The sequence below is a fragment of the Onychostruthus taczanowskii genome, unplaced genomic scaffold (genome assembly GCF_017590055.1).
Source record: "Onychostruthus taczanowskii isolate IOZ18803 unplaced genomic scaffold, ASM1759005v1 scaffold111, whole genome shotgun sequence".
NCBI lineage: Eukaryota > Metazoa > Chordata > Aves > Passeriformes > Passeridae > Onychostruthus > Onychostruthus taczanowskii.
Window position 1 is genome coordinate 1,167,233 of NW_024497741.1, and position 17,556 is coordinate 1,184,788.

Genomic DNA, 17,556 nt, shown 5'->3' on the forward strand with positions numbered 1-17,556 from the left:
TATCACACTTCATAATTGCATAATTTGATTTATTCTTACTCAGTATTGGTTGCAGATTCAAACTAGAATTAAAATTCCTGTCCGGTTACAGACTTAATGACTTACTTGCCATTAGAGAAATGTCAGAGCATGAAGACTTGTTGAGGCAACAGATGTTGCTTTGGATGTTGTAAGATAACCTGTATTTTACAATTTGTGGTTAATCCTTGAGCTTAGTTTTTACTGCTCACTTCTTGATAAAGTTTTGTTCATCTCACTTGGCATATAATGTGGGCCTTCATGTTCTCCATCAGTTTTTGTAAGTTACAATGTTCACTTTCCACCTCCACAGCTCTGAAAAGCTATTTGGGAGTGAAACTTAGTCAGAATGGAGTGTAACTTTTGCAGTCAAGCTTGTAAGATCTGTAAAAAGGTCAGATCTGGAAAAAAATCAGTTCTTAAAGTAAAAAGTTGAAAACTGAAATGCCAAGTTGACAGTGGAATATGAAAGTTTTTGGGGGAAGGAAACAAAAAGTTTACTCAAAGTTTTGCATTTTCACACTTGTTTAATGTATGTATGCATTATGAAAGGCTTCTGTTACATGGAGATAGGTTTGCTTTTTCGTATCATGTCTCCAAGGTGTTTTGAGCTGGACGTGCTACACTTCTTTTGGAATGCTGTGCTCAGGTAAACATGGTACTTTCAGTCCTGTTTTGTGACTGGATGCATCAACAATGCTAGCAAATGAGAGTGTTGAGAACCTGTTGCACATAGTGTTTCTCTGGGCTGGTGTGTGTTGATGATGAACAGAGTATGCAAGTGCACCAACAGCAAGTTGTGTTGGTTTTGGAACACACGCTGATACATGAAAGCCACTATTGACTGAACAACATGGATTATGGGAAGAGGAGAGCAGGGCATATCTTATTTTGCCCTCTGTCTGCAGTTGCATAGAGGAATGAGGTGTAAAGAAGGAACTTGAGGATTTCTCCTTATCTTCTCTCTTTCTCATGCCTTTTCCTACTGCAGTTATCTTTATTCCCTGTTTCCCTATGTGTTAAGCCACATGTGATTATCTTTTTTCCCAGTCAGACCCTTTGCCATAAGAGTTGGTGACAAGTTGTATTTTTTGCAGGAATAAAAAAGGCTGTGATTGATGGTGTCTCCACACTGTTGTCTGTACTTTCTCCTGATTGTTTTGGCTGGGTTCCTGTTTCTTACCCTGGCAGTGCTGTCGCTGTGTCAGAATGCTTTATTCTGCCTTACTGACAGATGTCTGTGAAGGTTGTGTGAGTGCCTTTTGCTATGTGTGCTGCCTCTGAAGCGCTGTAGAGTCTCTCACAGGCCATCTGCTTGATAGAGGTGTGCATCTCCAAGACCATCGGTCATTTCAAACCATCTCACAAAGTCTGTGTCGTCCCTGCCCTGACAAGCTTTCTGCCCAGTCTTTTACACTTACCCAAAGGGCTTTCCAGTGAGAACCTACTGATGCTATGGTTCTTTCCAGCCTCTGCTTATTCCGGTGTTAGAACCTTCTGGAGACTGCATGATTTCCCAAGGTTTCTAAGGTGGGTCGCAGGTTTCCCAGGTGTTCTGTAACCAACATGAGCCAAAGCTAGCTGACAAAGAGAGGTGTTCCATGCCACTGAATCAGCATATGTCTGAAGTTGAGGCATAGATGGTTGCTCTAAGGAGGAGCACTCTTTGATTTCTCCATTTACTGGATTATTCTTGACTGTAAGTAACAAAGCAGTATCAACAGTAGGAGATAGGCATGCAAACTGTATGAATGCCTCATCTACATAATCATAATTTGTAATTATAAATAAGGTACTGATGCTGGATTTGTTGGCAATGTTATAATAATTTATTTATAAACTGTAAAACAGCATGAACTTATATGTCAGGTTTTCCAAAAGGGTAATAATAGTAATAATACACAAAGTTTTAGTTGGACCAAAAGACAAAAAGCATTTTGTTTCTAATTCAAAAAATACAAACGTTTGTTACAGGTACAAAATTATAAAAAGTTTGTATTTTCTTCTTGATCTGGTGACAGACACATATAGCAGAGATGTATATTTCACCAGCTCCGAATTCATATAAGCTATGGGAAATGATAGTAAAGAAAGAAAATGTTGTAGTTTAGAAAACTTAGAAACAACTTCTTGTCTTCCATTTAACCAGAATTGAACACAGTTTTCTTATTCCTTTGCAGTTTTTTAGTTGCCAACATTTAAATTAGTGTTACTCATGCTTCATATAACAATCAGAAATAACAGCAGGTTTACCTCATGCATTTATTTTTAATATTCATCACAAAATGTCTTCTCACCATGCTACCTAGGAAGGTTAGTGTTTTTATTGACAACATTTACGGGAGGTGGGAGATAAAGAAATGCAATCAGGATCCAGGAATATTTCTATCTACTGCTTCACAAGAAAATGTTAGAAATTCTCCAATTAGCATAAAAATAATTTTTTAAATTAATTCTGCTTGGAACTGTTTGCAATAACAAATGTAATAAAAAGGTCATTTAACAGAAGGAGAAAATGCTGCTGAGTGCCTCTGTTAGTGAAGCACACATCTGTCTCCTGTATCGTGCAAAGATGCAGGAGCCCCACACATCTAGTCTCTGCTGAGGTTTGCATATGGGCTTCTTTCTGCACCTGAGAAGACCAAGTGTTCTTATTAATGATGGACTTGTGCTTCAGGCTGCTGCTCCACCTGGCTCTGTGTGTGCAGCATTCAGTAGAGCTGGGCAGAGGAACAACCAGAAATGTTGTCAGTAAAAACTAGAAGCAGCTCACTTTTTCTCCCCCCCAAAAACAAAAATAAAATAAAAGGACTCTCCATCTTTGCCTGGTAATTTTCACTGACAAGTGCCCTTTACATTTGCAATGTGGTTGATTTGTAACTGTAATCTCACTTCCAAAGTTGATCTAGCCAAGATGCTTGGTGGTTTCATATTACCTTGCCTGGTTCAAAATTGAATTATTGGTTTTGCTACTTAAAGCAGAATGCTGCAAAGCCGGTAAAGCCTGAGATAAGGTCTAACAACTCTCCTTCCTCATCTTTCTGTTTGTAACCAAAGGACGTACTAGATGGCACCAGAAAGCTGCTGTTCCCCGGTTGTGGAATTTTGCCTCCCTTTTCACAAGGATGGATGATCTGAATTGTGGTCCAGAAATGCACTAGCTCTTGTTGGCAGTTGCAAACACAGTGTTTTTCATACAGTGGTGGTGGCAGTTTTGCCTTAATCTCATCTCTCTTACCTTAAGAAATATTGTCATGTAAGAAAACAACAACAACAAAAAAACCCTGCATCTCACATTTCTTCTTGCTCTAGAACAACTGGGAAACCAGAGTGGGGTGGTCTCTGCCATCTTTACTATGTATGCTTTGAGGGGAAAAAAATAATATAAAAAACAACTTACACAGCACTACCACAGAACTCTATCACCAGCCAAGAACAAACTACAGCAATACACTATCATGGCATTATTTACAACATGATGGAACATTATGCATATAATAAATTACATTTAATACTTTTTCCTCTTAAACTCTGATAAATGTAAGCTCATGCTTATTTTACTTATTTTGTTCAGTCCAATATATTTTCCTCTATGTATCTTAAGTGCATAGGCAAGTATAGGAGGTGACAGCGCTGTTTGCCCATCTTCTCTATGTTTTTAGAAGTCAAATTGCTTTCCAAATATGTAATACATCAGGGTATGTTACTGTCCTCACTGAGATTTATTTTACAGCACATAGCTTTCCACAGCAGAAGGAACAAGGGATTGTCAGCTACATGTGTGCTTATATTGACATTAAGTCTTTCACTAAGAGATCTTGTGAGCTCTTTTCAAGTTGATGAGGGAAAAGGAGGAAGTGGAATTTGTACAGCATTGCATGCCTTGGGAAGTCTGACAGTGCTCCTAAACTTAACGGAAATTTGCAGAGGAAAGAGCCAGGAAGAAGGTTTACAAAAGGCTACGGTTGGGGCTCCCAGGGGTAGGTGAAAACAGAGTCCTTTGTTGCTCTGCAGGACAGAAAGTTCAACTGCTTCTATTTATTTTGCAGCTGTTCAGAGGTTCCATACTGGTGTGTGCAGAAGTCAAGCTTTGTTTTGTTAATAAGGGGAGGGCCTGTTTGTGCTTTTGTGCTTTTGTAGGTTTTTTTAAACATTAAGTCAATTTACAGCTACTTCGTGTGGGCTCTGTACCATAGTGGATGGTCCCAGTGCAAGAGGCTTTGATCTCCTGCTTATAAGAAACAACCTGGCCTCTAAGAGCTGAAGAGTCCCATGACAGGCAACTTTGGGTGAGCTTGGAGCCCTAGAGAGCTGCAGAAATCCTCTGAGGGAACAAAAGGAAGAAGAGCATGCAAAGTGGTACCCTTGGGTATCAATTCCACTCTTCTGCTCTCTGGGTTCTCCCTGAACAGTCAGCAACAGTTTCTACAGGGACTAAAGGCTGACTCCCTCGTAAAGAAAAGATCTGGAGGAAACAAAAACTGGCATAAGAAATACTATAGATAAAGAACATGCAAACTGCTGGGCTTATAATGAGATGGAGCTTGGAGAAGTTGCCTGCAGAGAAGGAAACTGCCTCCAGCCTGAGCAGAGCAGTGGGAGTGCCCCATCTCTCCCCACCTAATGCTGTTTTGCAAAGGGAAAATTCTGCTCTGTTTGTGTTCAGATGGCCCCTGCATGCTGTGCATAAATATTAATGTGCGAAGTTGTTAGTTTCCTAGAGTAATTTTAACTACTTAAGCATTATTTCTGTTAATCAAACTATGAAGAGGTATCCAGCTGAAGTCACAAGAGTGCACTCTATGAGGATAACGGGTTTATTGCTACAGGCCATGCCAAATATAAGTCCTTGATTGAGTACACAACCAACACATGCAAACACTTTTTATAGTGTTTACCTAGGGTAACATAGTACTTACTAATGCAGGTAGCCTACTTCTAACTGTATTCCTTTTAACTTTTTTGCATTTCTGCTAGGTTAAAAGGAGACTATAATGGTAGCTACCCTACTTTTGTGAATGTTGGAATGCATAGACGGTAAAAACTGAGCTTCTCTATTCACTGTTCCTACCTACTATCCATATATTCATTAGAAGTCAACATGTCACTCAGTATGTTCTCCCCAAGATATAATACACCAGGAACTGACAACAAAGCAACTATGAAAACAAAAACTGAGTACTGCAAACACTTCTAAAACCCATTCAGAATTAATTTTAAACATCTAACAATGGTTGAAGATTGGAAAGATGTAAATTCATTTGAGTTTCCTTTACAGAAGTTGGGAGTAAAGACAGAGGTTCTGTCCCAAAAGAAACAATGTCCTGTCTTTTTTAATACAAGTGAAAGTGGGGTGTCTTCCATATTAAAATTATCACAGGATGTTTCCCCATATAAAAACTATGTGCAATTTATGTACAATATTCCCATACACTACTCTGACTGGGAATACTCAAAGCCAATGCTATGATTACAACTGTTAGGTTCATAGAAGAGCACACTCAAGAAGAAATTTGGGGTCTAGTAGCATTTCTAGCTGAGGTAGGTGAAAACAGACCTGCTAATTCGAAAATCTTGCATGAGTTCATATGGTATTGAATGAAACAGAAGATTATAACACAGTTGGTCTCCGATATTCTTTACAAAACCAAGATAAGCATAGCACAGTTATTCCATTGTCTACAAATTTACTAATACAATCCATTCCAGACTCTAAAGGAAGTACTGTTGCTTCCTCACTTAAAAGCATATGCTATTTTTTTCCATAATTTGTTTTATTTCCTACTTCAGTCTTGACATTGCTGAAGGTACGTTGCTGTCCTGCAGGAGAGGTGGGCTACAGGATGCTTGGTTGGTTACAGGCAGCAGGATGGCAGACTGTGCAATAGCCCAGTTTTGTTCTGGGCTGCCTTTCTCTTCCCACAATGGCTGTGAGGTGGGATGACCCACAGGAGGATTCTGGCTGTTTGCCACAGGGGAGCCTTGTCATCACACAGCACTACCTGAGTGATGTGCTCCAGAGAGAGAGCAGAAGTGGGCCTGCAGCAGGATATCTGGGGGCTGGCAGGCTGCCTGAAGGCAGGCCTGGGCTGTTTGTCCTGTGGCTGTGCTTTAATGCAAAGAAGTAAGCCGGATTTTGGTTGGAATATTTGTTTTCAGGTTTAATAATTACATGCCTGATAAGAATATCCGTGTGCGTATATGTATGCTTGAAGAGGAAAATTTGTATAAGCAGCAGGATTTTAAAAAACAAACTAGTACATGGATAGGATTAGAAAGTTTATGCTTTTCTTGTTTGATAGCACCACACTTCTATAGGGTTAGAGTGACAAGAGTCCAAGATGTCATGGGCTTACCAAGCCTGCTGCATCTCCTCCTCACGCATTGCCACTACACACACACACACACACACTCGTGTTAACCGGGTTCAGAGGAAACAAAGCCCACAGGCAAACCAGTGTTGGGTTTTCTGACAACTGCATGCAGGTGACAGTGCCATGGCTGTGAGAAAAGATCACTGTCAGTCAGACTCCAGTGCTGTCACGGGCAGCACCTGAAATGGCTGCTCGTTTTCGTGGGAGTTGCCAGGCACAGGTCAAGTCTTGCAAAAGATTTATGTCCCAATCCAGAAAAATTCTTAGGGACGGGTTTTGCATTACTGCTATTAATCTCTCTCAAGTGTTTCATTAGGATCAAGACATTAATTAGCTCACAGTAATCTAATAGAAAATTAAGGCTTCAAATCTCAAAGCTACATTGTAACTACAGCTGCACAGGTTTTATTAGGATCAAGGCTGGAAAACAGCATTTCTCAATGTGGGAGACTTTGTATGTGCCATATTTAAATAAATTTTGTATCATCTCAGTTCAAAGGAATCTCCCATGCACTGTTTTATAAGAGTTGTGCTGATAACCACAATCAGGTCTTCTGTAAGTGTTTCTGCAGTCACACCTAAATAACAAACACTAAAATGCACCAAGGATATTTTTCTTTCGACTTTCTGTACCTGAATTCTGCATGTATCATGGTGTTAGCTAAAATTAACCCAGCTATTTCATGGCAGCGTTTGGGAACCAATCTTGTTCTCATTGCAGATAAGTTCTGCCACTGAATTCTAAGGGGACATTATCCTATAGCTTACTGCAGTCTAGAGCCAGAAGGAAAAATCCATGATCATTTGAGCCCCTGAATGTAATTGAGAACCAGGAATTCTTGAGCAACCAGGTAACTGACAACCAGGAATTCTTGAGCATATAACCTCCGCTTCAGCTGTCAAAACATATGCTTTCTTTATTTAAGGACTTCAAGTGACAAGGGAATCCAGTTCATCTACTGGTAAACTGCTCCAACATCCACCGTGCTTCAGTCTCGCCCATTTTTTCCAGCATCTCTAATATTTAAGCACAAATCCAGCCATGAGAGAGAAAATACACTCATTTAACCTTTTGCTTTACAGATGTGTTTGTGTGTGTGCACATGAGTGTACATATGTATGCAACGCAGAGTAGATATGTTCAATTACCCATCTGCAGTCGAGTGCCAGTCCAGTGGATGTGTTTGCTATGGCTGTTAAATTGAAAATGGAGTGGCCTAGCTCTAACCAGTCGATTATTCGGTGAGCAGCATGCTGCACAGTGTTTGAAGTCAGGGAAGAGGATGCGTTTTTACTGACTTACTGAAAAGTGCCAAAACACACTGAGAAAGCTTACAGAATCCAGCACAGTGTCAGACGGGCTTCATTAGTTGTTTGGCAACTTGGGCTGTTTTACAGATTGTGGCACCTCCAGTCCTGTGTGCAGGGTCACCTGCACAAAGAAGAAATAATGTTAGATTCAAAACTGGGACATCCTCAGCAAAGCATTTGTGAAGGCAAAGTGCGGGCAAATGACATGGAAAGAGCTGCGGGACTACAGGTCCAAGTGTAAATCAAGACTATTAATGGAGATGACATCTAGTCTTTGAAATAAACAAGTCTCCTTCCTCCTTCCATCCTGAATACTTTGGGACCGAGAAGCTAGGTGTTTGTCTTTTCCCAAATGTAGGCACCAGTTGTAGGCATCCAGAAGTACTGCTTGCGAGGTACAAGGTGGATGGGATCTCTGCATGAGGGAGCCCAAGTGCTTCAGGACAGAGATCATGCAGCGGAGCCCATGGACATGATGAGTGTTCCACCCTGGCTGTCTTGGTCTTGCCTGACCTAAGCTGATCTCCTTCAGTCCTCAGGCTCCCAGGCATTTCCACAGGTTTTATACCACACCAGGTTTCTAGCCATAAGCAGCGGTCTTGAAGCAAAAATGCATTATACTTAAAGACAGTTCCTCCAAGAGGAAAACCTCTTGTACACAGAGCACAAGAATGATGTGCTGACTGATATGCACTGTTGTGCCAGTTCTCTGACCTATGCTGCCTTTGCTCTCCTTACCACTGGGCTACTCATACTTCAGTCATTTGCCAATGTTAATTATCTCCAAATATGAGATCTAGGAGGAATTAAGATGGTTTTTAGTCAAACTGGCTGGGGAGAATTTTAGAGACACTGCTTTCCAAGTGGAGCATCACAGGAAAATCAGAGCAGGAATTACTGTGTGCAGGTACTTTTACTTGTTTTACAGAATTATTCTTCACATCGGTTAGGCAAGACAGAAGGTCAAATGTAGTCCAAAGAGCGTGAGTAGCCTAGATGTAAGCCTGAGAAGGAAAAGAACCCCCATCTGTACTGACTACCCATAGATGATGCTATCAGTTCCTTTAGTTGGACTGCAGAAGATTTACCTGGACATTTCGATTGAGGCTCAATGCAGGCATGAAGACGCCCTCAATGTTTTCAAACGCTGGAGGCCCCTGCTGCTGCCCATTTATGTAAAAGGTCAGGTTGTGCTTGTTCAGATCCAGGAGCACACCAACAGTGGCACCTTTAGAAACTCCTCCTTCAGTCCTAAGGTACAAAGAGCACATTGTTGGTGAAGGCAGAGCACACTGTGCTGCTCTCCCTAGGACCAGCCAGCCTTACTAAGCAAAGGGAGTGTGGAGCAACACAGAGAAATGATTATCCCTGAGGCATTGGTGATGACTGATCCACACCTTTATCTGAAGCATATGTACCACATCCATGGGAGCTTAATGAAGGGATCCTAAAGAGAAATTAGATCCACCTCTCCTGCAACTGCAATTTAAGAGGTGAAAATGGGGTCCAGAGCTAATAGCTAATGACAAATTGGGAGGTGAGCCAGTGGAGTCCTGGAGACACATCACCTCTGTGTATCCCTGTTACAGTGAAGTGATGCATGGCAGGAAATGAAAAAACAGGAAGCTGTTTTGCTAGGTGTTCATTTCTAATCAATATTCCTGCTAACAGCTCCAGAGAGAGACTTCCAGTTCAACTACTCACCTTGGCATGCTCTAAGGGAACTCAGATTTCCAGAGCCCAGGGAGCCAGCACAGGTACAACAGACAGTGGTTTTGGGGACAAAGGTTAGCCCTAAGTGTAGCTTCTGATTGACAAGGTGCTCAGCTTGGACTGGGAGCTGTCTCGAGTGTGAGGCATAGTTATTAATACCAGTGATAATTGGTTGTGTCAGGAGCAGCTGCTGAGAGCTACTGCAGTGTCAGAGCTTGCCACGACACACTCAGCCAACCATTACATGCCTGAGCGATTTGACATTAATGCACTTTGACTTGGGGGTTAGTCAAACTCAGTATTATTTTAAAGGACACTGAGCAAAAATACCCACTAGATATGCAGACTGGCCACAGGCACTGCTATTCTGCTGGTATCATGGGGCTCCGTGATGGATTCACAGCCTGACACAATTTGTTCAGGGTAAATCAGATATCAAATAATTTGCAGTAGGAAAGTAAGCAGCTGTCTTTTGTCCCATGCACTCGCCTCAGGCACACAATAGTCACAAGATTAATGGTACTTTATCACAAAATTTATCACAATAGGCAGGCAAAACATAAAAAAAAATTAAAAAGGAGGGGGGGACTGGAATATGATTAGGAAGAATGTAGTGCAGAGTAAGAAATTTTCCTCTTGTCCACTAGGTGTCACAAACTGTTTTCCTTTAGACAAAATGTGGCACGTGGCATTTCATCTTAAGGTAGATTATAGAAAACTGTTCTGACTTCTCCATTTAAAGATCTTCAAACAATAATAGTATAGATAAGAATCATGGCGTTAGATGCGAAAATTCACTGTTTTCAGATGCCTTTGATTTGATTTCTGATCCTATAAGCATTAATAGGTTTCTCTCTGAGCTCTTCTCCAAAACTAAAAAATAAATTATTTTCCATCAAAACTGAAGATACTTACCTACCCTGAGTATCTCACTACATAGACTATTTTTATTAAAAGCCCTCAATCATAAAACTCACTATTAGATTGTAGGAAGCAACAGTACTATGATTTGGAGCTATTTACAAGCAGATTACTTTTTTTTTCTCTGCTTAGGAACAGCCTTGATTGCATGACACCACATTTTAGATCCTGCTTAAAAGAGATTTTATTGCATCCTTTTAAATGACATGTATTCTCCTGGGGAAACAGAAACAGCAACTTCACTTTTTTGAGATTATGATGTTCTTTCCTACATGACAAGCTAATTTGTTTCTCGTGGGCTAATTAGCTGTGTGCTGCACAGTGACATTGAGTGACTCCTCTGCAGCCCCTAGGGACAGCCCCACGGAAGAGGTGATAGATTCTGCCTGCAGATTCCAGCCAGGCAAGGGCAGGACCCAGCTGAGGCCCCTACATGAGCCACAGGGGTGTGGGGCCAGAGCAGAAGGATGGGGACCTTCTCCCTTTAGTCCTGCCCCAAGTTCTGCAGGAATTGTGCAGGTAGATTGCCCCATTCCTACTCTGCCATCTCCCCACAGTGAGAAACTGGCTCTGGCAGGACTTAGGGAGGACAGAAGCAGGCAGGAGCTCTTCACCCCACTGCTACAAGGGAGGCTGGACTTCTTCTGGGGCTGAACAACTGCTCTTACTCAGCATCCCATGCTTCCTTGAGAACAGTACTTTGAGGACTCCAGCACTTTTTAGACTATTTTCCTGGTTCCTTTCTCTAGGAGGAGAGCTGGGAGAGTTTGTTTAATGAGAAAACTTATGCAATACATTTCCTCACTCTTATGTACACCATTTAGACAGCATTACAGGATAATTTTTCTAATAAATGCTTTTGTTGTGGTAAAAAAGCCAAATAGCTCAAGAGGCTCAAAGTGATGTTGATCCCTCCTGGTGCACTTCTGTGGCACCACGTAAAAAACCTGCTCCTTTACTGTAATACATTTTTAAGCTACTTAATGACACTTATACCACACAACCCCAGTAACCTTTCATGCAAAAGGAAAATACGACATTTTTGTCGCAATGATCCCTTAATAAATACTTAGTATTTATTAAAGGACAATTCAATTCTGGAGCTAGGCAACACTGTTTCGTTTTTTCAAGTAAATCATTTGAACATTTTGATTTCTGTGTGCAACACTAAGTCCTCAGTGTAGAAGTGCTGTGAAGAAGCCTGGAAGGTCAGAGTACAGAAAGGAGAATTTGGCTACCATGAAAAATGCAGTTGCCTGTGGCAGTAGAGGCTGTTATTCCAAGATGCCTTCACTAACAGCTTGGACAATGTCAGGAATATGACTGCATGAACTGGCTTGAGGAATTAAGAAGAGTAGTTTCACTGTTATTTAAAAAGAAATATTAACAATTTATGAACAATTAATAAACTGAATAATTATTTCAACTCTCCATTACAATATTTTAAGTGTTAGCTTTACAGCATCTTAAAAACTTTATGATATCTAATGCCAATGATAGCATTTTTCATTCAGTTGTAGCATTTTTGTGTGATGAAAAAACCTGCTCTTGAGATAGCTGAAGTCAATGAAGAGACTCTCCTGACTTTTAAGACTAAAATGCAAATATTCTAGATTTCAACTTTCTGTTGTTTTTCAGTACAAACTATTTCAGTATGAAATATTTCAAGGAGATTTACATCTCCTTCTTTCCACAGACATGTAGTGGCTGGAGTATTGCCTGTAGCACCTGGTAGTCCTGCTCTTGGGAACTCTGCCAAGGAACAGATCTATTGCATTGAATGTCAGTGCCTCTTGTTAATGGGCATCCAGCACCTCTCAGAACAGACTGGATTGGAAGGGACCTTTAAAGGTCATCTAGTCCAACCCCCCTGCAAAGAGCAGGGACATCTTCAGTTAGGTCGAGCTGCTTAGAAGCCCACCCAATCTGACCTTGAATGTTTCTAGGGATGGGGCATCCACAACCTATCTGAGCAACCAGTTCCAGTGTTTCACCACCCTCATTGTAAAAAAATGTCTTCCTTACACCTAGTCTGAATTTACCTTCTTTCAGTTCAAAACTATCTCCCCTTGTCCTAGAACAACAACCTCTGCTGAAAAGACTGTCCCCATCTTTCTTATAAACCCCCTCCAAGTACTGAAAGACCACAATCAGGTCTCCCTGGAGTTTTCTCATCTCCAGGCTGAGCATCCCCATCTCTCTCAGCCTTCCTTCAAAGGAGCAATGTTCCATTCCTCTGAAAATTTTTGCCAGGATACAGTACTACTTCTGGGCTGCAAGTGCACGCTGACAGATCATGATCAACCTCTCATACACCAATATCCCCAAGTTCTTCTTGGCAGGGGTGCTGTCAGTCCCTTCATCCTCCATCCTGCCCTGACCCAGATGCAGGACTCTGCACTTTGCTTTGTTGAAGCCCTTGAGGTTCCCATGGCCCCACTTCGTGAAATTGTCCAGGTTCCTCTAGGTGGCATCTGGTCCTTCAGGTGTGTCAGCCACACCACTCAGCTTGGTGTCATCTGTGACCTTGCTGAGGGTGCACTTGATCCCACTCTTTATGACATTGATGAAGACAATAAATAGAACTGGCCCCAGTATGGACCGCTGAGGGACACCACTTGTCACCAGCCTCCATCTGAACATCTAGCTGTTGACCACTACCCTCTGGATGTGACTATCCAACCATTTCCTTATCCATCAGACATCCATCAAATCCATGTGTCTCCAGTTTGGAGAGAAGGATTTTGTGGGGGACCATATCAAGATGTGCAGATGGATGTTGCCCATAGCTCTTCCCTTGTCCACTGCTGTAGTCACTCCATCACAGAAGGACTTGCCCTTGATAAAGTCATGCTCACTGTCTTCAATTACCTTCCTGTCCTCCATGTGCCTTAGCATAGCTTCTGGAAGGATCTGTTCCATGATTTTTCCAGGCTCAGATTTCTCGGAACAACAAGACTTAAAGGTGACTCCAAAACCTGTATCTCTGCCCTAAAGTATTTTCTTAACCAGTTTCCTCAACCTGTTCTCAAAAGGATCCCTCTGTTCCTGGATGCATTAGAGTCTCCTGTTCATGCCCCTTCCAGCATCACAGAAGTCATGCTAGATCGAATTTTGCATGCTGTGAGTGAAAGGCACAGAAAAGTCATCTAAATGTGACAGGTCACACATATTAGTCTTTCAAGCTCTATCTCAGGTTATCCTTGAAACTAGTCATTTATTAATTACCCTAATTTTTTCTCATGAAGATTAGGAAGTAAGAAACCATTACTAAGGTGTAACTTTCATCATAACAACATCCCAGAGGCTAAAAGTTGACAATTAATTCACTTTGGATTGTGATACTGTGCTGTCATGCACCCGTGTCCAGTGGGGAAAAACAAATAGGCAGCAATAACTGTTTCCACAAGACTATTACAGCTAATGAGTTAAAAAATTGACCTAGTTGACTGTCACAGTTAAAAATATAATGCCTAGACCTAATTTCATTGAAGCGCATGTGATTTCATAAGACTACATGCCCTTTGCAAGTGTACTTCCCTTGAACAGATATTCCATGGGTCTATCCATGCCTTGCGCATGCCTTTTATCAGGTAAAAACTGGGAAACTATCATCAACAGAAAGCACTTTGCTCTCTTGATTAAGCAGGATGATTGGAAATCCTAAGTGTTTCTATTGTTTGTGTTTCCCAGAAAAAAGCTTCTGCTTAGCTTGTGTGTTGCTTGCCGGGAGGAGCACGCCGAGGACCAAATCCATAAAATAGGTTTCTGGGACAGTGGTGTACAGAATGGTTGCCAGCTTTTTTCCAGAAAACATAAGCTGTTCCACAGAGCATTAAAATTAATACAGCTTAACATTACTTCCGCCCTGAATTGAATCAAGATGTTAAAGGGACAGAGAACTTTTTAGTATATTTATTTTACTTATGTTATTTTACTCTGTATTGTCTTAGAACATGATCTAAGGTCTTTGGACCCATGGAGAACAACGCAAGTGACTTCAGATAGCTTTTGATCCAGCTACAAGGTCCTTCCACCTGTCTGTAATGAACTGCAAAATCAAACCATGTTTCAAACAAAAATTCTGGGCAATTGCAGTGTACTTTCTTAAAGCACAGGTATGCTGTAAAGTATAAATCACAATTCAATGGGAGACATTACACTCAACCTTAGGATACAGTGCATGTTGACACAATCCTATTGCTTTAAGGAGACACCTGCATTTCAGTGCTTTAAAAAGCACTGTGAAACTTTGTTTTAATCGTTTGGTATAACAGAAAAAACACCTGAGACAGTGAGAGTCTGGTGGGACAGTCAGTAGAAAACTAAACAGAAGTTGATTCCAGCTCTGCCACAGACCTGCTACATATCCTTAGTCAGTCACTTATACATCAGTCTCCCATTGTGAGGTATATGGTATACAAATACACCATTTTCCAAAATAAGCAAGGGATTTCAGATCCTTTTCAGAGGAGATCTTCTCAAGGGTCTCAGTACCCAGCTGACCTTCAGCTAAGGCAGACCCTCTCATCGGACACAAAGAGAGAACAGTGCAGTTTTGCTCTGATACCTTCAAACAAACTAACCATGTGTCCCCTGCTCAGTCTGGCATCACTTCAATGAAACAGAAGCCAGCCCTAGGCAGAAGTGACTATCCTGAGCACCAAAAGTCATGCAACCGTGTCAGCACAACCCAGGATCTGTGCTGACAGTTGTTCTCTCTGTGTGATCCATCCCTGGAGGTACCTGCAGCTAGAACATGTCTCTCCACTGCTCAGTTGCATTGAGAACACAGAGCCTCTGAGTGGTGGGAGAGAGAGTCTTGGTAACAGTGGCTTGGGGGCATTCTGAAATTCTCCTCTGTCTAAGTTGGTTGTACTAGTTGAGGTGCTTTTCAAAGCTCTTCAGTACAATGGCTCAGTAGAATGAAAGCTGTCACTTAGCCCTCACTGCCAAACAGTCCCTTGTATCCAGATCTGCCTCAGTGTGACCTACAGCAAAACACTTAATAGCTGTCAGAACTGGAAACAAACACCTGCAGCCTAATTATCATACAATCTGCAGTCATGATTCCTCCTAAGGAAAAGAATCAACCACCTTTCTCTTGCCAGCAATGAGAGAAGTCCTGCATCCCATTGTGCTGTATCCCTGTCTGCTGATGTGGGTGGGACATGCAGTACTGGGTTTAAACAACAGCAGGGGGGATTTAGGCAAGAATTAAGGGAAAAACTGATAACAGTGAGGATAAACACCAACATGGACTGTTAAGGTGCAATCACTGTCACTAGTGATTTTTAAGAAGGAATAAAATAAGTACATTTATCTGGGATCTGGACTAGATGCTTGCTGAGACACCTGCCTCTGATGCAGAGTAGAACTGTCTGTGAGGAGAAAAGCCCCCAGGCAGCACTCACCGATTGGTGTGGGAATTGCAGTGCATGAACCAGCTGCGGTTGTTGTCCACATACATGGCCCATGCCTTGTCATCCTTGCCCAGCATCATGTCCTTGACCACATTAATCCTGGCAATGCCAAAGGCTGGGTCCGGGTGGTTGTCGTAGCGGTCCACGTGAAGCTCCCAGTAATGCACGCCCTTGGAGAAGGCAGCGGTGCCCAGAACCACACGGTCATCATAGCTGTTGCAGGTGGCAGTCTGGTTGTCATTCGACAGCACTATGTCTCTGTGAGCTGAGGAGGGGTCAAAGGTGAACCACGCCACTGTGGAATGGGAAAAGGAAAGGTAGGATTAGATCAGGAGGGGCTGTGTCCATGTATTTTCTGCTTAACTTCAGTAAGAAGGACAAAACTGTGCCTTTGTAAAGACCCCGCTGTACTCTGAGGTAATAAAGATTCTCTTTCCTTGTTACTGTAGGCAGCTACACAAGATTAATCTGACCTGGTACCCCTGCTGTTCTTCAGCTCAGAAGTGCTTTACATCATTTGCACTTGTTCCCCTGAAATTTAGCTGCTAAGGGTAGTGACATTCTGTCCACACACAGTAACAAGAGAGTCACTGAGGAGACACAGGTTGCTCCATGACATGGAAACTGCTCATGTCAGTGAATTGGTTCAGGATCGCCTTTAATGAAAATGGAGATTAGCTGTGTCCATGATGGTTAGGATTGACTTCACTAGTTTATCAAAGTGAAGGGTTTTTTTTAAAAAAAGGGAAAAAAGGGCCCAAAAGCTCTTAAAGTATAAATATTTTATACTGGCCTATTTTGGCAACACAGCATAGAAGTGGAAGTGATAATAACATGCACTTGTCAATTCATTACAATATCATTAATGAAGATGAACTTCCTGTAACGTCTGTATGGATGTCAGTATAATTACAGAGGAACAAGCATGAGTTCCCATCTCTGTATTATCAAACCTTTCAGGGAAATTGAAGCAGTAGTGAAGAAAAAGGCAAATCCCAAAGATGTATGTAGAAAGGGAGACAGAGTGGAACAAAAAATATCCCATGAATTGCATAACTGCTTCTGTACGATAAAGAAAGTCTCTTAGTTAGATCCCTAGACTTTTACAGCCAACTAAAATCACACAACTTAAAGCCTGAAGTGTTACTCATAATGGAAAATGCCAGTAGGTGTCAAATACATTAATGGGTGTAAAGGGATGAAAGTGTCCTGCCACTGAGACCTGCAGCTATTCATTTAGAAAGTGGCAAACCCCCAGCTCACCATCCGACGTCTGTAAAATTACTGTCTTGCTGTAAGGACCAATGCCCGAGGAGTTGAAAGCTTTGACTCTGGCATTGTAAGTGCTGTTGAAATGAAGGCCATCGATGGTGCAGAGGGTCTCCTTGCCAACATATACTTCCTAAACATTGCAAAAAGAACCAAAGACAAAAAGAGAGAGAGAGAGAGAGACAGACAGACAGAACGAGGGACATCGTTTAACATAGTTAAGACTTCTAAATATAAGCCAAAAGTGAACAGCTTCTCTTTGCTTCTCAGGATGAATGAGTTATGCTGCTATAATACAAACAGCCACAGCATGGGAGACATCAACGATGGTCAGCACTGGACAAACTAAGGTGAAGATGAAGATGGAAGGGTAAAGCAACAAAGGGCAACACAAAAAGGTCTTCATGCTCCTCTTATCCTAAATATCTACTCCAAATCACTATTTTGGAGAGTAGTCCCTGTATCTGACACACTGTGGCCACTATTTTATGTAAGACAAAAAAAGTGGGCGTATAAGAATAAAAAAA

The 17,556-nt window shown here is 41.7% G+C and overlaps 1 protein-coding gene across 2 annotated transcripts in view; it reads right to left on the bottom strand.

Annotated features, from left to right (window-relative positions):
- Positions 1-7,758: 7,758 nt before the first annotated feature.
- The window catches only part of TRIM67 (tripartite motif containing 67), a 33,736-nt gene continuing 23,938 nt past the window's right edge, over positions 7,759-17,556 (bottom strand). For both annotated transcript variants that reach the window (XM_041424059.1, XM_041424051.1), the window contains 4 exons: positions 17,024-17,162; positions 15,752-16,055; positions 8,792-8,954; positions 7,759-7,824 (listed from right to left, as the gene is read on the bottom strand). In XM_041424059.1, coding sequence (XP_041279993.1) covers positions 7,759-7,824; positions 8,792-8,954; positions 15,752-16,055; positions 17,024-17,162 — 672 coding nt within the window. The remainder of the gene's footprint in view (positions 7,825-8,791; positions 8,955-15,751; positions 16,056-17,023; positions 17,163-17,556) is intronic.